Raw genomic sequence first — 22,653 nt, forward strand, 5'->3', positions numbered from 1 at the left:
ACCAAGGCCAGACAATCCCGGAGCTTCATCTCCCTCAAAGTAAACAAGATGAAGGGTCAATTCTAATGGACTCTGCTGTCTGGAATCCTCACCTACCTCTAGGTTCTAAAATAATTCTTATATACCAAGACTCAGAGCTTGCAATGACTGAATGACTAAGGGGACACTAGCTAAGCTACAGTGATACCATGTATCCCCGAAAATAAGCCCCAGTTAAGATCATCGGCCAGACGGATGCATTTAGTACATTACGACGATGTTCCAGAAGAAGATGACATGACTGTGTTTAAATAAATGTAGATTGTTGTACATGAAAAAATAAGACATCCCCTGAAAATACGCCCTAATGCACCTTTTGGAGCAAAAATTAATATAAGACCCCGTCTTATTTTTGGGGAAACACGGTAGATAAACCCTGGACTCTCAGAAGTCTAAGTTTGTGTACAAATTTATATCTCACTTATGTAAAATCCAGCCAATCAGCAGCAGTTGGGGGAGGGCTGAGTTCTTCATAAAGTCATCCAGGCGACAAGGCTTCTTAATTCTGTCTCCAAGGAAAGAAAGTAGATGACAGGGGAGCTTTTCTAGGCTAGGTCTGGGAGGGATGTACATTACGACTTCTGTCCTCTTTCTACTGACCACTAAGCTACACGGCCCCACCTAGATGCAAGGGAGTCTGGGAAATATCATTCCTAGCTGGGCAGCTGCTTCCCATGGACAACTTTACACTGTGGAAGAGGAGCAAGAATGATGGTGAACAGTTAGCGTTCTCTGCCACACTGTTTAACAGGCCATTGGAAAATAAACCCTGATGCCAAAGACAAATGGCAGAATTGTTGAAAGAGCCAAAGCGGTACCTGCATCAGGCAGAAATAATCCAAGAAAATCAGGAGTGTCTTATGGCCCTTCTACATACATCTCCGGCGTCACTCAATCACACAATTTCAGAGCCCGAAGATGCTTTGGAGTTCTCCTAAAACTTAAGTCCTCAATTTATAAGACAAGAGAATGCAGCTGGCCCCCAGAGGGAACAGGACTTGGTGAAGATCACAAGCAAACCAGTGACTGAGCTGAGACACAACCCAGGCCTCCTTGCCCCAGTCTGGCTCTGGGTACCACATCAGCTCAGACCCACCCACGGAAGCAATAACTTGGCTCCTTTTCACTTAAGAGCTGAGAATTGGTTTTCTTTTCTATTTGCTTTATTTAATTCTAAGGGAACAAGGAACTCAATACTTGGGAGCTGTTGTTTGGGTAGCACATCTGCTAACAAGGAAACAGTAATTTCTAGAATTACATATCCAAGCCTGCCTGGACCCTGCAGACACCATCCCCAGGTGACAGGGCCCCTTGCACAGTGCTTTCTGCTGTCCCAAAGGTTCAGAGAATAAGCGTTGAGGATAAAGAAGGAGACATTTTCTTATGTCAGCAACAGCCCTGTTGGCCACCACTTACAACGAAGGGGGAGATGAGGATCAAGGGGTGGCCAACTCCATTCTGGGGGAATGGCCCCTCTTTGACCAACACCTGGTGACACTGTGGGCAGGACCCATCATGGGGAGGGGTGTAGGCAGCACAGCCCTTTTGGTCCAAGAGAGGAATTTAAATTTTGGCCACGCTATTAACTAGCAGATTTGGCAAATAAGCAAGGGGAGGCTTTGCCACAAAAACTCACTTTGACCTTGAATCACAGGGTCCTACTCTGAATGGAGAGATTGCTCAGGCCCCCGACACTGCTGCCCACCTGGCTTTGTATATCACCGGCTGCCAGCCCCTCCCCCCACACCCACCCTTTGGCATTAGGGATGGAGCACGCGGCTGCCCCCTGGGTCACAGCAGTTGCTTTCCTGAGCCACAACTCAGCAGACTCTGCTTCCTCCCCTTCCACAACCCCCTCCAGTCACGGTGTGGCTGTGCCAACCTGTGTGAATTTGGGTGTCAAGCAAATCTGGGAGTTTAAATATAGCTGCCCCAAGGCATGTAGCTTGTGGGAGACTCAGTTTTCTTAGCAATAAAAATGGAAATAATAATTCTTATCACCAGGATAACTGTGAAGATTAAATGAGATATTGTCCATAAAGCACCTGGCGAACAACAGGTAAATATTTATTCCAACCCCCCAACCCTCCTCTAAGTCCATCGAAGTCACAATAGTTCATAGTTCAAGGGGATTAAACAGAATGTTCTTCCTTCCCCCCAAAGCCCTGCAGTATTTCTTGTCCCAGAGCTGCTCCCCAGATGCTGTAGGCCCACAGTAAGTGTCAGTGATCTCCCTGGGGACCTCAGGGGAGCCCCCAAAGCTTGCCTGGCGAAAATCATGAGGAAAGCCGCCAGAGTTAACGCAGACAGACAAGCTGCTGCTTGGTCGCAGGCTGAGCGCTCCACCCTTCAGCTGACTCCTGATTAACCACAGATAACTTTCTGATTAAATACAAAACTCCTACCAACAGGTTTGCCTCCGGATGGCAAGTCTGCCAGCATTTAGGATGAATCAAACATATTTACTTTTCAGATATTCGGGGTTTGATCAAATCCATAATGCCTCTGGCCTCAAGCCCTCTTCCTATTAATTATTAAACCCTTGTGTGTTTCGAGGGTAATTGAATCCATGTTTCTAATTAGTTTACACTTAATTCATCAGAACAATTTTTAAAGGGCTGATGGATGTCCCAATAAGCCTCATGGGCAGTTTAATGAATCTGTAGTTAAAAAGAAATTGGACACACACCAAACTGTTAACAGCGGTTACCTCCAGGGAGCAGGGCTGGGTTTTTAGGAGGCAGTTGAGTTTTTTTACTGGATCCACTGCTGCACTCCTTAACTTTTTAAAAGTAGCAAGTTCCTGTTACTTTTACTGTTTTAAAGAAACTGCTTAACAAGGAAAATGGAATCGATTTTTAAAAAGGAAATGGAGCAAATGCAAATAAGTCCCCAGCAGTGAGGCAGCTTCTTGGCTTGGGGAAGAAAGCCTGGTTCCTGGCTCTAGGAGACCCAGGGCCACTCCTCCCTTGGCCACTTAGCAACTCAGAGCTCTTAATGCTTATTTAACCTCTGCAATTAATACTACCCATTTCATGGGGGTGTTACTGAATTACTACATAACACCAGCAGTGCCTGCTTAAAACTTTGTGGGTGTCTCCACTTCCCTTAGGATAGAGCACAAGTTCCAAAGTATGGCAAATAGGACCCCTGGTGATCGGGCCCAGCCACGCTCCCACCTCCCCACAACACCCTACCCACAATGAACCGATTCCATTTGCACCTCACCTTTCCCTCAGTTTTGCCTGGACCTGTGTACATGCTATTCCCTTAGCACGAAACACTCTCCTTCCATGCCCTATTAGGGATCCCTTCCTCCAAAGAGCATTCACTCACTCCTTAAATATTTGTTGAGCACCTACTATGGGCCAGGCCCTGGAGATACCATGGAAAGTGAAACAGAAACAATCCCCCTGTAGTCAAGGAGCTTACAGTCTTGGGAGAGGTGGGCATAAATCAAGTTATAGCACGCACACACATGTAAAACCATGAAGGACGGATACAGGCAATCTGCGGGGGTATCATCACCTGATTTGACCAGGTTGAGAAGTGGAGGTATCTCAGAGGATTCCCTGGGTGAGGAAGAGACAAGTGAGTTGTGATCTGAAGAATGAGTGAGGCGGTAACCAAACCAAAGGGCAGATGAGGGAGCAGCATCCCAGGCCCACAGATCAGAATGTACAGAGATCTCAACACTTGGTGTTCCTGGCAGGCAGTCAATCAATCTTGAATGAATGAAAGTGAATGAATGAATGAATGTGTCTAGCACAGGGGCTGGCCCATCATAGGTCCTCGGTGTCATCATTTCTTCTTTCCCTGTTCTCGCGTCCTCTCTCTAAACAGGAAATGCTCCCTCATCCCGATGGGTCCTCCCAGACACTTCCTGCCCACAAGAGCACATTTTCAAGGCGCTCTGCGGAGAGGACCCGCCAAGGACAACTCCACTGATGTACAGGCAAACTTTTTAAGGAATCCACCATGCAGGTCCTTTATGGGCTATGATATATATTCATAATAAGAAGACAGTAAATCTGGCAAATTGATGTATTTTTTTACAACTTCCAAACAGGTGTCTAACGCCAATTGAGTGAAATCTGCAACCAGCTCCAAATGACTAACTGCATTCCACCTTAGGCCGATGACAGAATGTGTATTGCCAGTAATTGAGGGAAAGAGTTGTAGTGCTTCTCCTAACTGGAGCCCAAATGTCTAAATTAGAGGATGCTGAGCTGTGCTTAACTGGTGCAGTCATCACCAGCACCCTATAAACCCTCCAATATACAGAGATGCAGTTTGTTAGCAACGTCTCCATAGATTATATTCGCTTGTGTTCCATTAGAAAACTTCATTCCACATTAAACCGCAATGCAATCGGACGTCTGCCAGCACAGAAAGGCCATCTAATTGTGCGAAAGCAGAGATGTGGGGCTTGTTGCAGTCATTTATCCAGGCAGGGCTGACACTGCATTCTCTGGAAGGCTCTTTGTTCTTTCCTTGCTAATTTCCAAGCTCTTACAGGCTCCCCAGCCTTCAGGACCAGCTTCTACTCCCATTTCCCACCCTGATCCATTATGAGAAGAATCTGATCAGCTTCTATTGTAAATTTAATTTCAAGCAGCCAGACACTGCCTCCTGGCACCCTGGGATATCGCTGCTTGTGAATAGCTCCAGATGAAATGTGAGATGCTTTCAAGAAGATGGCTATGAACTCCTGCTGGAGAAACAGGGTCGCTGGGAGATGAATGGCACCTGTACAGAGAACCAGCTGTGCGGTGCCTGTTGGCACCTCTTCATAGATGATGCCAGGTGCAGCTTGACATCACTCAGAGCTGAGGAGGAAACTGAGGCTTAGATGTGTTGACTCATTTGTCCAAGGTCACTAAAATAGGATTAGAACCCGGGTATGTCTGATGCTAAAGGCCTGAACTCCTCAATTACCTACCTGGGGACCTTTCAACCTTAGCACTACTGGCATTTGTATTCGGGGGGGAGGGAAGAGCTGTCCTGTGCATGGCAGGATGATTAGCGGTACCCCCGGCCTCACCCACTAGATGCCATAGCTCCTCCGCAATTGTGACAGTCAAAAATGTTTCCAGACACTGTCACATGTCCCCAGGAGTTCAAAATCATCTTCAACTGAGAATCACTGTTCTACCTCATAACATTCATTTTTTGAGAGGGCTGTGTGTGTGTGTGTGTGTGTGTGTGTGTGTGTGTTTGCTTAATTGTGTTTTCTATTTTTTCTACAAACATACAAGTATTCCTGTTGTTTACATCTCATCCCAGTTCAAAGCAGTTTACACATATTATTTAAACCTCACCAAGCAGCCTATGAGGTAGACATTGCTACACCCACTTCACAGATGAGGGTACTGAGGATAAGAGTGGAAGGGATTTGCCAATGCCAAGTGGCCAGGGAAGAGCTGGAACTTAAACCCATGTCATCCACCTGCAAGATGTTTATTTCACTACATGGCTCTGCCACAGTGTAACCTAGTAGGAGGCTTGACTCCCAGCTTCAAGGAGCTTTGAACCTAAGCAGGAGGGAAGCTTGTTGCTGTCAATACAACCCATGAGAACGCAGCTGCAGAAAGATGAGCTGAAGGAGCTTGGGGACTGGGCTGGAGAGTGGCCTCTTCCACCTTTCGCTGGAATGCATCCATAAATAACATAAAACAGTGTTGGAAGTAAAAGAAGAAAAGAGAAATGCACTAAAAATACAGAGACAGCAGAAGCGCAAAACTTATGCCTGTCAAGTTATAGACAATAGGCACAGAAAGCCCTGAGGGATACACACAGAGAGAAATCCACTCTAGGCTTCTTGGTAGTCCTGCCCCACTCGGGCTACCACGTGATCAGTAACGTCACCCACAGTGCATGACTCCCATTGCACCCAATACCTTCTCCAGTGTCTGTAACTACATCTGCAGTCCCCTGATCTAAAAAGGCCTAATGGTGGAGCCACAGGCAAAGTGTCAAGACGGCACCAAAGCCCTCTGGAACAGTCCAAATTCCTAGGTCCTAAGAACAAAAGGGCAGGGCAAACTGCAAATGTTTATGGAGCACTGAGGGATCTGCAGCAGGTGGCTCCTATCCAACAACCCTGCAAGGCACGTCAGTGTCACCTCCCTTTTATAGATGAGGCTCAGAGAAGCCAAACCTTGCACAGGTCACAGCACAAATAAATGGAGAACCGAGCTGAGTATAAATCTAGGCCTTTCCCCACTGTACCCTACGGTCTCCTAGGAAAACACTGGGAGAGGAGGTGACCTACCTGTTCAGCTAGACGAATGAAGGATATCGTCAGTGCAGCAAATCCCCTGCTGTGCTGTGAGAACACATTTCATTGGAGACTGAAATTCACTGTAACCCCAGCTGGCTTGTTCCCTGCTTCCAAGCCAGACACTGTGGAGTCATCCTCCACCCCTTCCTTTTTCTAACTCCCATTCCACAGTCCTTATAAATCCACTCTTACCTCCAGGGACAACACGTTCCCATAGCGTCATATAAATGGACACCGTCTTCTCTCTTCATTGCTAAGGTTTAGGCCACCACAGTCTCTTGCCTGGCCTGGCAGTCATAGGTCTGGACCCCACCCCCGTGCATTTTCCACACTGCAGTCAAATCATGCCCAAATCCTCTGCTTCAAACCTTCATTAGAAAGGTATCTACCAAACACCTACAGCTAACATCATACTTAGTGGGAAAGACTAAATGTTTTAAGATCAGGAACAAGGCAAGGATGTCCACTCTCACCACTTGTACTCAATATTATACAGAAGGTTCTGTCCAGTACAATTAACTAATGACAACTAGATTGGGAAAGAAGAACTAAAACTGTTTTGATTTGCAGATATAAAAAAACCATTAGAACTATTAATAACAAGTTCAGCTAGGTCACAGGATACAAGATCAATACACAAAAATCAATTACATTTCTATATATTAGCAATGAATAATCCAAAAATAAAATAAAATTAAAAATAATCCTATTCACAATAGCATCAAAAAGAATAAAAATCTTAAATTTCCCGTTCAAGATGAAGAGGCAAGACAACATGTTAAGCTCCCCTTCGACAGACCCCCTAAATACTCTTGGAAATAATCTAAGGTATATAAAAAGAGAGATTATATATGTCCATATTGGAAACTAGGAAAAAGAGACAGACACCTATATGCTACAAACACTAAGAAATTTCTAGAAGATGCAATGACAGTTAGACCTGATTAAGAAAAAGGCTAACTAGACAAGATGTTGACAGAGAAATAAAGTTTAAAATTTGTTCTGAAGCAGTAATTTTAACCACCAGTAGAATAAAAGTCATAAAAAAGGCAAAGAAAACTTACCCTGAAAACAGAGAAAAGGAACTAATAGTAGTAAAGCTTAAAAACAGACAGTATTAAGTATTATACAAGTATAACATGAGAGCAAATATATCCGTTATCACCAAAAATATGTGAGTGAATTAAACTTTTCTGTTAAAGAATAGATTCTCAGGAAAGATTTAAAAATCCAACTATATGCTGTACTAAGAGGTACACCTAAAACAATGACATAGAAATATTAAAAATAGAGCAATTGGCAAAGATGAACTCAATAAATACAAACCTAAAATGCAGGACCATTCGTATCAAAGTACAAGTTAAGGCAAAAACATTTTGGGATAAAGATAATTTTTATATTGAAAAAAAACATAATTCCCCCTGAAGATCTAAAGTTTAAAAATACTTCCATATTGAAGAGTATAGCAGCAAAATACATTTTTAAGGATATAGGAATAAAAGAAGAAATTGACCAAAAAACAATAATGAAAATGTAAAAACAATACACTGCTAATCCTTGACAAATATTATTTAGACAGTAAATAAGAAAGTAGAAACATTAAATAATATTAATAACATAAATTTTTTTTTACCCTTCAAACACAAAATATATGTTCTTTTCAAATACTCACATGACATTTACATAAAAAAACCTTATACTGTGGGGAAGAAGTCAACAAATTCTTCAACGTGGAAATCATGATCTGATCATACTGCAATACAACTACATAATAATTTATTAAGTATAAAAAAAAATTACTGGAAAATTTGAGAGAAAATAAAACAAAACCCTAGAGTCAAAGAAGGAAAAAAAGGCAATTAGAGACTCTTTCTGCAATAACGACTATCCATCAAAATTAATGGGATATGGTCAAAGTCGTACTTAGGGGAAAATGTCTCTTAATGTTTCATTATCAAACAAAAATAATGAAACTAATTCAATTCACAAAATCAGCAAAAGAACCACATCGGCCTAAGGTGAATGGGAGAAAAGAATGAATAAAGGTAAAAGCAGAAGTCAGTAAGTTCTATAATAGGGAAGGAATAAAAGTCATGGCCCTAGAGTTGGAGTTTTAAAAAGACCAATGAAATAGGCAAACTTCTGGGAATACTAAATAAGTGAAAATAGAGAAAACACAAATGCAAAGGAGCAGACACGAGAAAAGGGGGGGGGGGTGACCCCAGATACTCTGGGGATAGAAATATTGCAAGGGCAAACTATATACAATTCTATGCTGATACCCTTGACAATCTCCATAACATGGATGATTTCCTAGACAAACATACATATAGAAACTGATTTATGAAGAAGAACACATGAGTAGACTAATAACCATGCAGGAACATAAAAAATTTCGCAAAGACCCAAGGATCCCCACCAAACACAGACCTGCTACCCGCCCCCCTACATGCCCAAAGAAGTACCATTCCACAGCCTTCAAGGAGCGCGTATTCTGATGCTATGTGGACGGCCCTCTGGGGTCACTTCCACCCCAGAGCCCTCCAAGGTGTGAGCTCCTCTGCTCTAGGGGTGCTAAGAGGCACAGCACCCTTTCCAGCCCTCCCCCCTAGCTGAGCCTGCATGCCCTTGGCTATTTCTGAAGTGAACTGAAACGAGCAGATCAGGAAGACGGCAGAGGAGGAATCCAAGCAGGGATGACCTAGTGAAGATACAAAACCTGGGCGCCTCCTCCTCAAACGGCTCGTCAGCCAGAGCGGGCAGTGCCAGGGCCAGGACTATAAACCAGGACCTCCCCTGCCAGGACCACCTCCCCAGCTCATGGAAACCCCCACCCTTCCAGGCCAGAGCAAGCCCTAGCTCTGGCGGGTCTTCTACACATCACTCCCAGAGCCAGCAAACCCAAGGATCAGAAAATAGAGATCTGATCACACATATGAGGACACTGCTTTTCAGAGCACGGAAAGCTGGAATAACTCCGTAGGCAGAATTAGACAGTTTGCCTCCGACCATCCTTACCCCAGCCAAGCAGTCCATTAGCCTGATTGACTGTTTATCTCATTCGACTTTCATCAAAAGTCTATGAAGGTGCCCTCCCTGGTGTCACCTGAGCTCAACATGTGACGGAAGGACTCCTTCTTGTGTCTTCACGCAGTTTCATGGTTTTAAGCACTATCCAGTCTCCCAATGTTGAATCTCCAGCCCCAATGTCCTTGAACTCTAACCTCACATAGTCAAGTCCCACTAGCATGTAACCTTCACAAAGGCAGCAGCTTTGTTTTGCTCACTGCTATCTCCCCAGCACCCAGGCCAGGGTCTGGAAAATACTAGGTGCTCATGACATATTAGTGGAATGAATGAGGGAAAGGGACGGCAGTCCCTTCATCCACGGTTCACTGAACACCTACTGTGTGCCAAACCTCTGCTGCAGGCCTGGCAGCCTCACCTCTGCACTGCCCCGAGAGGGCAGGGAGCCAGAGAAACAAGGACTGGCGCTGAACTGCCAGTGTTGTTTGTGACCCTGCTCCAGGCATCTTACACAAAGACTTAAGGTTAAGGATTTGGCAGGGAACCTCTCATTAGTGCACCATTCATTAGTACCGGGGCTGCCCAGGGCCTGGCTGGTAAGCCTTGAACCCTTTGGCTTCCTGGGGAGCCCAACGCCTGGCAGGCAGGACCAGGCCAAAGCTTGCAATGGAGCACAGCAGGCCACCGTCAACAAAACCTGAGAGCTATCACTCTGGGACCTTTACACCTACCCCAGAAAAATCTGCCCTTTCTGCAGAGGTGGTAGCTTCCATCCCTGTCTCCCTCTGGTACAGAAAAGCAGTCTCCCCTTCTCCATTGGTTTCCGTTCCATCAACTGAGATGGGGTTTGAGAGTGGGAACTTCCCCAAATTCCTGATTCTATACCCACAGCCCAGGCCACGCAATGAAAGGCAAGTTCCAACAAAGTATCGATGGTTTCCAAGTACAGGATGCAAGACACAGTTACTATTCACCTTCATCTTATATCTACTGGGCCCAAGAGGATAAAATACATTTCTGTGTGTGCAAACAATACACACCGACAGATACACACATATACAGCCATATGCATGCAAAACCAGTTTCAATAGAAAGATTTGAATTTCTCTTTAACATTTTTATATCTTCTAGTGAGTTTTCCCAAACGTCTTACTCATTAACCTTGCCTACTGGGTGCTTCTAAGCAGGACAAACAAACTGGGAAACATAAAGAAAGTGGAGGAGTTGAGGGCGGCCTTCATAAAAAACAGAGGTCTTTGTTGATGACCATAAACTTTTCACCCAGTGGGTACTTCCTCTCAGCGAGCTTGGCCCAGGGCCGAGCTCTTCGATACAGGGAAGGGGGAGGTGGTACCTGGTTCGCAGGTTCTCTGGCTGGGGTGGCCCATCAAACACCGACAGGACGTCAAAGTCCTCTTCCAAGGCAAAGGACTGGAAGACAAGCTGGATCCTGTGCTGGTCCTCCGCGGTGATGGTCCAAGTGCAGTTGGCATAATTGGGGTAGCCATACGGGAACCCTGGGCTCTCCACTGTCCCATTGGGACCCTGCAGTTGGAACGTGCAGTTCTGGCCTGGGAGAGAGAAAGGGAGCAGTTCAGTGCGGCTAGAAGAACCCCTAGACGCTTCCAGAGAGACAGGAATAACATGTTAGAGAATCATGAACCCGCTTTCCCAAGCACTTCCTCTGGGCCAGCCCTGTGCTTGGCACAGAGGAGGGGAAGATGGGTGAGTGAGGCTAAGCACAAGTGTGCTGCGCCATGCACTGGCCGAGTGACGACGTGTGCATGGTGGAAGTCAAGCCTCAGAACAACTCCGTGAGCTGGGACAGTAAGGCTCAGAGTGTGAGCGAAAGGCAACCAGGACCAGGCGCGTCCCTTTACAGCAGATGCTAGAATGACTATGGCGATCCTTCTCCATCTTCCACAGCCTCCTGACGCTTCTGACCCCTCCTCTCAGCTACCATCCTTTCCTCTCACTCTCCACAGAAAATAAAAGCCCTCCGTGGGGATCCCTGGTCTTCCCAGTTCCAAAGCCATCTAGCCCACGCTATCTTCCTCGTCCTACGGAGGAACCACCATTCCTTTTATCTAAACATAATCCTTGCATGTGCCCATTGGATCCCATCCCTCCCTCCTCTTGAAGACCCTTATACATGTGTCTCTTATATACGCACATGTTAACATGTTTGTTACCTCTCCACTAGAGCCTTCCCGTTTTACACGTGCTCAAGAATCTATCGTGAAGAAAACGATCCCCACTCCCCTCATCTCCCTCCAGCCTCGTCTCCGGCTTCCCCTTCACAGTCAAATTTCTCGAACGCACAGTCTCTCTTTACTTTTTATCTCCATTTCCTTACTTCCCACTCACTCTCCAGCCCCGTCATGCCTGCCTTCTGGTCCCACTAACCTACCCCAACAGGTCTACCAAGGTCACTAATGGGTCCGGCGGATATTTTCTAGTCTTCCTTTTAACAGAGCTCTCTTTCAGCTGCTGTTCACACTCAACCTCCTTCTGGAAACATTCCTCTCAGGCCAGAGGTCTCTGACGTCACCGTGCCTGTGGCTCGCCTGGAGCCCTGGCTAAAATGTACATTTGGATCCTCAGCACCTGACTGGGGCCGGACAGTCTGCTCCTGCAACTCACTCCCCAGTGCCGCAATGATGCTACTACTAGGGGACCTCCTCATTGCTCTTCCATAAGGAAAAGTCGCTAAAGGTCTACAAGGGTCTCTGCATGTTCTGGCCCTCATTCACCGCTTAGCCTTGTGTCTACGCGCTTTGCATCAAGCCCCGCCCTTCTCAGTCTTTTGTACCGGCCACTCTTACTGCACATGTGGACCTTTGCACATGTGGTTCTCTCTGTCTAGAACACTCTTCCCTCCTTTCTAGGCATATTTATCTTTCAGATCTCAGTCAAGGTGTCTCTCCTTGACTAGGTTAAACCCCTTATTATGTGTTCTCATAACTCTGTATTATTGATTATTGTATAAATATCTGTCTTCTTGCCAGGCTTCATGAGAAGACAGATCCTACGTGAGTATTCCCATTTTTGAAGCCACACACCAAGCTCAGTACGTTCTCAGTAATTAAACAGACTGCTTGTATTTATTGAGGATTTGGTTCGACACTCTTCTGAGAACTTTACATACATTAACTTGTTTAATTCTCACAACTATCAATATCATCTCCCCTTTACAATGAAGAAATAAGGCAAAGAGAAGTTAAGGAAGGGGGCCCAAGTCACAGCATTACTCACAGATGGGATTCAAACGTAAGCAGTCCGTTTCAGATCAACCTTCTTAATGACGATGCTGATAAGCAGACTCAATGCTAACTTTTTTGAAGCCCACTTTAGGGAGTAACTGACAAAGGACAGTTAATCTCTAAAATGACCTTAATATTGAAAAAAAAAAAAGTCTTAACGCAGAGTCTCCCATCAAAAGAAAAAAAAGTTAAGGTCTTCTGAATAAATGCCAAATGGGCATTTAATAAAACGAGACGTGTAAACCTGATTAAAATAAGCCTTCGGGACTAGAAAAAGAATATTTCCTTAACCACTTAACCACAATGGCCTACATCACACTTACGGTGAAACACCTGATTAAGATCAGGAATGAGACAGAAATGCGACTATCACCTCTGAGATTTCACGCCTTATTGGAAGAGCTAGCCCATGCGACACAAGAAAGGAAAATGATGAAGAAGCCAGCAAAAATATGGTTTGTGGATGATATGGTAATATACCCAGAAAACCCAGGAGATTCAATTATAAAGCTATTAGAATTAACAAGAAATTTCAGTGCAGTAACCATATGCAAAATAAATATACAAAATCAAAAACATTTCTATATGCCAGTGACAGACAAAAATATAAAGAAAACAGGTGTTTATTATGCATAAAAGAAATAGAAATAAACTTAATAAGGAAGATACAGGCACTGTATGAAAATAACTTTTATAGAGGGATAAAATTTTTTGAATAATTAAAGAGACATAGCATAATCTTGAGTGGGAAGACGAACAACTGAAAGGTTAATTTAGAGTATTAACCTTTTGAAAAGTTATTAAAAAGTTAATTTATAAGCTAATCCAATTCCGATAAAAAATTTGATGACCTGTTTTAAATTTAGTAAAATAATACCTAGGTTTAACTGGAAAAATCGATAGTCATAGACAATGCAAAGGTTTTCTTTATTTATTTATGTATTTTTTCCAAATCAATACATGACTTTTATTGCATCTTTAAAATATCCTAAATAAGTCTGAGGAAGCACTCGACATCTTGGTATTTCTGTAGCTGGACAACTTAGATCTTATTCATCAGCCTGCTGAACTGTTCCTTTTTCAGAAACATAGATGCCATCCAAAAATTTTCTGATATTCTTGTTTTTAACTGTTGTGGCTTGTTAAATCAAAGCAGCTGAATTTGATACAAGGTTAATATCATTTCCTTCAAGAATTAACTCATCTTTCTGGGCTCAAGATACTGAACAGGCAACACCTGACCTCATCCGAACCCTGCGGATGTATTTTTCACCCAAGAAATTTCGGATTTCAACAGGAGAACCATTCTCCTGAATAACGACTTTGATGGGGAAGTGAGCACACACAGACTTCATCTTGTAACGGACGCCCAATGTAACCCTTGGTCATGTTCTGTACGTGACTACATAGTGCGGACAACAGCCAGCTCCTTCCTATCTTCTTTCCAAGGAGACTGAGCTCTACACGGATGTGATTGAAGTCCCTCCGCAGGGTGCCTCTGGGACCCTCCCCAATAACTGCGGTCCCTTCAGAGTGATGGAATGTCCACAGTCTGATTGCTGAGAATGGTCTTCATCCTCGCAGTGGATGCAGCAAAGAGCACAAAGTTTTTAAAAAGTAGTAAATATAGTCGTCTTATCCTACAAGATACTAAACAGAATCACTAAATGACGCTCATGAAAATGGTGTGGAGGTGGTCCAAGAGGGGACAGGCAGAATATGAAACACTATTGCAGGAATTGCCTTAATACACATAAAGAGTGAAATATGTGTAAGACAACATTAAAAACATCAATGAAAAACGAAAACCATTTTTGTAGGGTCAACTAATTAACTGTTTGGGGAAAGAATTATATCCTCAACTCACACCATACACTGAAATAAATTCCAGAAGGAATAAAGCGGTCGAAATTTTTAAAAAATCAAGCCAAAACATAATTAGAAGAAAATATAGGCATGTAATTAACTAACTATGATTTTTCTGAACATAAAAGCTGTGGAAGATGCTACGAGATTGATAGTTTTATACAAAAAGTACTGATCATTGTATGTCAAAAATGGAATCAAAAATCAAAAGGCATATAAAAATGTTAGGTAGAAAAGTAATATCCTTAATATAGAAAGAACTTTTACTAACCGATAGAAAAACAACAAGCACTGGAATTGAAAAGCTGGACAAGGTCTTGCACAACTTAGTTCACAAAAGACCTAAGTGGCGCAGAAACCAGAAAAGTATTCAATGACAACAACAATGAAATAAAGCTTCTATCTGTACAAAGGAGCCCCCTCGTTCACTTCCCTAAACTTCCCCTCTCTGGCAACAGCACCAGATCTGTTCAGCTCACGTTCCAAAACCTGCCCAGTGGTGTCACTGTATCATGTCATTCATTCACTCATGCATTCATTCATTCATTCATTCATCCCTCTAGGTTAGACCCTGTGATGGGCCATGGGGTTCAGATCACAGCCTAGACATAAGCAAATACAACAACATGGCAGTACCCTGCCAAATGGGGTGCACAGAGGGATTCTGGGGTCCAGATCCCACAGGCGCCGCATCTTAAGGGCTAGTCTCATTCGTGTCCTGGACATCAGTTGATGGCAGCATTCAGCGCCATCCCAGCTTCCCAGACTGCTGCCTTGGCTCAGCCCAGCACAGGCAAGTGAAAGGGGCTCAGAACTGAGTCCAGGGAAACATTTTCCATGTACAGAGGACAGGAAAAGTGACAGAGTAGGGAGCAGGGAGGGAGGCAGCATGGTGGGAGGAGAACCAGAGGGTGATTCTGCACAGGAGAAGGTGACCTGATGTGGTGAGCACCACAGAGAGGCTAAGATGACGGTCTTGGAGAAGGTCACACTGTCTGATGTCTAAACAGTTCCTCTGGAGTAAAAACGTCGAGAGCAGGAGCTTTGTCCTGGCTCCTGCTTCATCCCAATGCCTCGAGTTCAGTATTTGCTGAATGGATACACAAATTTCAGAAAAGCCGGTGGCTGGTGGCAAGGTGGCCAGAGGTAAAGGCAAGATTGGGTGGTGAGAAGGTGGAGGCCATTGTATCTTAAGCAGCCATTTATACGTTTTTCTCAGAGTAGAAAATTTGGAAAATATAGGCAAGAATAGAGAAAAACAGGAAAGATTATAATCTCACCTTCCTTCCAGAGGCAACTGCTGTTATTTTCATTTGTATTTTTCTAGATTTTTCCATGCGTATTTCACATTGGTGAGATAATGGGTATATAATTTTTGCATGCTCTTTTTTTCAGTAAATTACTCTTCAGTCAATAAAGTCGATATGCACTTTTAATATGCATCGATATGCATATATGCAACACAAAGGTTATAAAGAAGAAATAATCTCTCGTCTCTCTCCCTTCCACCCAATCCTAAATCACTGAAGTTAACAGGCAGGTATGTGTCGCTCTGCAACCTTCTCTTTCATGCAAACAAATAGACACATTCTGGGAGAATTTTTATTATTTTGTTTTAAAAATGAGATTGGAGTTTAGTTCATTTCTCTACAACTTGCTCTTTCACTTAACAATCTATCAAGGACACCTTCCAGGTCAGTAGATACGTATCTAACTTATTTTTTATATAAATGTGTAATATTCCACCGCATGGATGTATCTCAATTTATTCAACCACTCCCCTGCTGACAGCCATTCCGGTCATTTCTCGCTTTTCTTTTGCAACAATTCAGTAAACATTATAACATAAGCTTTTCCCCAAGATATTGAATCCGTTGATAAACAGCATTTTATATGGATGCACAACATTCCAGTATATGGTTATACTAGAATTTACTCAACCATTCTCCTATTGCTAAATATTTCAATTGTTCCTGGACTTTTTTTTTTTTTCTGTTATAAATAAGACCTGGACTCTTAGTGAGGTCTTGTGACAGAATGTTGGTCAGTGCAGTGGAAAATTCTTTTCCATGGCCAGAGTCCCAGAACGAATGTTCATTTTTGCAGAAGTGGCATCCAGCTTTGGTTTCGGGGGGGAGGGGGGTATTGTCCATATTGCGCTGGCTGACCTTGGGACGGGCACTGTCGGAGGTGGTTAGACAGAGCTGGAAGCCTGACTCCTTTGGAAGTCTCCCTGAAATCAAATGCATGTTAATGAGTTGAGAAAGTTACACCCCAGAGCAGCCACTCCAGATTGAAACACTAGTAGAGTCGGAGCCCATGCAAAGTGGCTAAATGTCCTTACATGCCAATGAAATGCTGAGTTTCTTCCAAGAAAAGGGCTACTTGATCTTCACTTCTAGTAGCCAGCTTAGCTTGTTGCCCTGTAGACGGGAATGCTGCTAGAGACTTTCATCTGAGGGCACCTTTCATTTCTCTCTCGGTACCCAGGATGGTGTCTGCCTTCTCTCACCCACGACTCCAAGTCAGTGCAGCTACCAAACGCGGCCAACCCAACTCAGGCTCAAGAACAATCCTGGAGAACTAGACTCTTCAGGTTGTTGTCCATGCATTTGTTTTTGGATGATTTCCCAAGGACAGACTTCCAAAAGTGCAGGCTACTTGGTCAAAGGGGATGATGTTTCTGAGGCTTTGACTCCGAATCACCCAAATGCTTTCCAGAAAACATGCACTCATTCCATTCTCAACAGCCATGTGCAGGAAGGCCTATCTCCAGACATATTCGCCAATGTTGTACCTTATCTGACTGAGAAGTTTTGCCCTACTTGATAGGTGTAAAAAAAAAAAAAAATGCTACCTTGTTTTATTTAGCATCTCTTGGTGACTCAGATTCAACAATTTTTCAGATTTTTCCTAATGATTTTAATTCCTCCTCTTGGGAACAATCTGATGAACTCTTTGGCTCACTTTTCAATGTGGTGTTTATTTTTTCTTATGGATTTACACATTTATACCTCTGTGCATCACATGCAGTTCCTGTATACATTTTGTAGTCATTTTGGCCTTTTAATTTTATGCTGTTTGACATACAGAGGTTTCTAAATTTTATGTACCTAAATCTTCTATGAGCTCTTACTGTTTTTCTTCTCAACTTGTATGAACTCTTCGTAGAATAGGGATTTTACACTTGCCATATTTATTGCAAATATCTGTTTTTTGTTTTTTTTTAATTTATTGGGGTAACAATTGTTAGTAAAATTACATAGATTTCAGGTGTAAAATTCTGTATTATATCATCTATAAATCCCATTGCGTTCACCACCCAGAGTCAGTTCTCCTTCCATCACCATATATTTGATCCCCCTTACCCTCATCTCCCACCTCCACCCCCCTTACCCTCTGGTAACCACTAAACTATTGTTTGTGTCTATGAGTTTTTGTTTCTCATTTGTTTGTCTTGTTCTTTTGTTGTTTTTGGTTTATATACCACATATCAGTGAAATCATGTGGTTCTCTGCTTTTCCTGTCTGACTTATTTCGCTTAGCATCATACTCTCAAGATCCATCCATGTTGTCACAAATGTTCCCATATCATCTTTTCTTACCGCCGAATAATATTCCATTGTGTATATACACCACAACTTCTTTATCCATTCATCTATCGAAGGACATTTTGGTTGTTTCCATGTCTTGGCCACCGTAAACAAAGCTGCAATGAACACTGGAGCACACATGTCTTTATGTATAAATGTTTTCAGATTTTTTGGGTAGATACCCAGGAGAGGGAGTGCTGGGTCATATGGTAATTCTATTTGTAATTTTTTGAGGAACTTTCACACTGCCTTCCATAATGGCTGCACCAGTCTGCAAATATCTGTTTTCTACCAGCTTAGGTGCTTTTGTTTTGTTTAGATTTTTCATGTGGATTAAAAGATCCAGTTTGTACAGGCAGTCACATTTACCTGTCTTTTTCTTGGTAATATATTTCCTTTTTGATGTTTAGAAAGACTTCTCTCTGGCTTCTCATCTCATTGCACAGAAAAGCCAAAGTACTTGCTGTGCCTCCAAAGTCCTACCTGCAGGGACACCCACTGCCCCCGACCTCCCGTCCTGTCTCTCATCCCTTCATCCCTGTGATCGGCCATGCTGCCTCCTGGCTATTCCTGAAGCCCACCACACACACACCTGGGACACTAGCATTTGCTCAACCTTCAGGCCAGAAAGCCCTTCCCCCAATGCTGTATGATCCACTCCCTCACTTCCTCCATCTGAGTCAAATATCACCTTCACAGAGACCACCCTAAAGAAGCAGAGACCACCCTAAAGAAAACCCAAGCCTCCCTCCTCTCAAACCAGGTGCTCCAGGTCCCTGCTTTATTTGTCTGCACAGCACTTAGCACCCTCTGACAGATGCTTTCCTGTTGACTCTCTGTCTCCACTTGCCCCCCATTAGAATGCAATCTCCAGCAGAGCAGCGGGGTGGGGGAGCGGTGCCTATTTTGTTCTCTGCTCTCTCTCTCCAGCATCCAGATCTGTACCCACACACAGCAGAGGCTCACAGAAGAGTTGCTGATTGAATGAATTAATTCATGGATATTAACTGCCCATCCAGCTCTCCTTGCACGGAACTCTCTCTCTCTCTCTCTCTCTCTCTCTCTCTCTCTCTCTCTCTCTCCCTCAGTGAATGAATCAGTGAGTTAGTGAATATCACTGCCTGCACCAATGGTGACACAATGATGTGTTTATGTGGCTTCTCCTCCAGTAAACTCCTTGAGAGTTTCTTCCCTTTATCCCACTACCTCACTCAGTTCTTACCCACAGTAGACAGTCGGTACATATGTTTGGAAATTATGGATAAGAGAAACAAGTTAATTTTTGTATAATACTCAGATCACACCTACTGACTTCATTTGTCTGTGTATGTATAGTTTCTTCTGGAGATGCTTGGAGACTCGACAAAACGTCTTGGGTTCAAATTTCCATTTGGCCACCTAATATTTGGGTGGCAATTTATATAAACTCTTTAAACGTTAGCTTCACTATCTTTAATATTAGCACCCACTTCTAGAATGGTTTACAGATTAATGTGAAAATACCTGGTAAATTGCTAAATGCCCAGTACAGTCCCGACACGCTGTGAGTGACCAATAAATACCAACGAATCTTTCAGTAAAGATTTGTACTTTTCTTTATATAAGTCTCAGTCACATCTTGTTAAGGTTATTCCCCGACATTTTATGCACTTTTTGTTGCTCTAGTGAATGACATTTTTCCCCATTACTTTTTTTCCTAGCTGGTTATTACTGATCTACAGAAAACCTATTGATTTTTAGACACTCACCTTGCATCCAACTGGGTTCCCGAACCCTTATAAATTCTAAAGATTTCTCAGTTGATTCCCTTGGGTGTTTTAGGTACACAATCATCTTGTCAACAAATAATGATAATTTTGAAGAGATAACTCTTTCGAGAAGTTTGGCAGGAAAATTCAATTCAATTCTGCAAATATTTATTGACTGCTAAGGTCAATTTCGGACGAATTTAGTCGGAGATACCAGTGGGACATCCAGACGGAGATGGCCAGAAGGCAATTAGGGCTGGAGCCTGGAATTTGGGAGCACAGTCTGGTCTGGAGACATGGGTTTGTCAGAGCCATGCAATTAATGACACGGGCCTAAGAGGAAACACAGAGGACAGCTACAGATGCAGGGTAAGTCACATGCCCGCTGAACACATCTCACCTGCCACATGGAGAGCCAACTGTGCACCTCAACTCTCTGACAGGACTCTGGCCCAGCTCCGTGCATGCCTTCTGACAGGGGCACCTTGTCTGGACAGATGGGAGAAGCAGGGGTCAAACAGTGTCTTTGGCCCTGCAATCACCCTTTAAGAGCGGGCCAGAGGGCGCGGTCACACAGATGCTGGCACTGAGTCCATCTTAGCCCCTCTCCCCTGCACATCATGCTTCGGTCACAGCAAATAGCTCATCACCTCCAAACACTCCAGGCCCTTCCAGGCCTTTACCTTGGTCCTTCACCTGGAATGCCCTTCCCCTGCCTCCTCTACCTAGCAAACCTATTCCCAGATTCAATTCACATAGCACCTCCTCTGAGGAGTGTCCCCTGGTGTCCTGGGCAGCGATACTCGTGTTCTCTCTCTCTCTCTTTCTCTCTCTTTCTCTTTCTCTCAACAGCTATCCACCAAATTCCATGTCTCTTCCTTCCCAATCTGTACCATTCAAAAAACCCCCAAAGTCACCTGCCACTCTTGCTTAAAATCCTTCCACGGTTTTTCCAGAGCAAGCCCCAAATCCTAACTGTGGTGCACAAGAGCCCCTATTGGCCCCCGCACCTCCCCCAGGCTTCCCTTCTTGCCACTCTTTCCCTTGAATGGCACTCCAGCCCAAGCCAGGCTCCATTTGGTTCCTTTAAGCGTCCACATTCTTTTGCTGAGTCTTCAGACTTGCTGTTCCCTCTGACTGAAGCATCCTTTCCCCATCCTCCAGTCTGCTCAACTCCTACTCATCTTTTAGGTCACAGCTTAAACTTCACCACCCCCAGAAGACCCTTCTGACGGGTACACTAAGGTGTATTATCTGCAAAACACACTCCAGCACACACGCTGCTGCGTGTCCTCACAGCGTCCAGCATCTCCATCATCACACACAGCCCACGTCATGGCATCGTTTAGTGTCTGTCTTCCCTGGGAGGTGCGGATTCCTTGAGGCAGAAACCATGTTCTGTCACATGCACACAGATCGCCAGCATGTTGCCTGGACAACAGGTGCCCGGGAGAGATTTACATAGTGGCTGCACCTTGCACACAACTCTACTAGGTCACACATCCTGCTGAATTGCAGACCCAGGGCTCCTCCCGAGTCCGACTTCCTCTCTGGAATCCCAGTGTCAAGCTCGAGGCCTGGTATAGACTGCAGATGTACACTGAGTTTGGGATGAGAGAATTATCACATGTGTTTCTAATGAAGTTATGCATTGAATTTTTTTTTTCCTAGCAGTGTTAACAATCAGAGAAATTTCCATCAATATGGGATAGTCTAGACCAGGGTTTCTCCACCTTAGCACTACTGACATTTTGGGCAGGATGCCTTTTTTGTGCCTATAAGATGCTTAGCAGGATCCCTGGACTCTACCCACTGAATGACGACTAATACCTCCAGTGTGACAACCAAAAATGTCTTCGGACATGGCCAAATGTCCCCTAAGAGGGAAGGTCGCCCCTAGTTGAGAACCATTGGTCTAAGTCTTAGCTATTTTGGAGTTCTTAATGGACGCTAGAAATGATCTCTCCAGAATAATATACAGAGGCATCTAACCTCCCACCTTTTACATTCACTTTGGGGGATTCACAGACCAAAGAAGGCTATCCATGGACCTCCCAGACCAGAGGTTTTCCACCTTTGTTGTGCCATGGCCCCCTTTGGCAGCCTGATGAGACTTCTTCAGATGATATTTATAAATGCATAAAATGAAATATATAAAATTACAAAGAAAACCAATTATATTGAAATATGGTTTTCAAACTATTCTGAAAACGTGTCATATAGTCATGTAGGTACTTTGTTAACAAGATCTAGCAGTGGGCTTGATAAATACTGTAGTTTGAAGCATAAATGCTATTTCTAGACAGCTGCAAGTATTATAATGTTCTATGAAGATAGCCATGATCAGTGACAAATTCATAGGTACTGCTAGCACTGCTGTGCTGTGTTGCCAAGCATTTCATGGTTCGTAGAAATGCTAAGTTTCAATCAGAGATTAGCAAACAGGTAGATACAATTTTCCCCATTCAAGTTAAGGACCCCCTAGATTCTATCAAGTACCCCAGAGGTCCAAGCCAAATTCAATCTTCCATTCAGCAATTCTGGGGAGGGCTGCTAGCTCCAGGCCTTGTGTGTATGTATGGGGGTGGGGAGGTGGGAGGCGGGGGTTTTGTATAATATGGTCCATGCCTGCCAGGAGTTCACAGTGGAGTATAGAGACAGACAGAGGACAGCCCATCTTACTAACTATGTCTCCACCTGACGAGTGATTCAGGGAGACCTCACTGTTGGATCCCAGGGGAACAGCAGAGAGCTCATACAACAAACCCAGAAGGACTGCTGTTTCTGTGTACATCTGAGAAGGGAACCAATATTTATCCACATGCTTCACTAAC

At 43.8% G+C, this 22,653-nt stretch overlaps 1 protein-coding gene and 1 pseudogene across 1 annotated transcript in view; both read right to left on the reverse strand.

Moving 5' to 3' along the window:
- Positions 1-22,653, reverse strand: part of CSMD2 (CUB and Sushi multiple domains 2) — a 579,918-nt gene that overhangs the window by 507,764 nt on the left and 49,501 nt on the right. Inside the window, exon 2 of the mRNA XM_033115124.1 lies at positions 10,704-10,920. Within this exon, the coding sequence (XP_032971015.1) occupies positions 10,704-10,920 (217 nt within the window). The remainder of the gene's footprint in view (positions 1-10,703; positions 10,921-22,653) is intronic.
- On the reverse strand, positions 13,662-14,188 carry LOC117027399 (60S ribosomal protein L9-like; annotated as a pseudogene).

The sequence above is a fragment of the Rhinolophus ferrumequinum genome, chromosome 9 (genome assembly GCF_004115265.2).
Source record: "Rhinolophus ferrumequinum isolate MPI-CBG mRhiFer1 chromosome 9, mRhiFer1_v1.p, whole genome shotgun sequence".
Lineage (NCBI taxonomy): Eukaryota > Metazoa > Chordata > Mammalia > Chiroptera > Rhinolophidae > Rhinolophus > Rhinolophus ferrumequinum.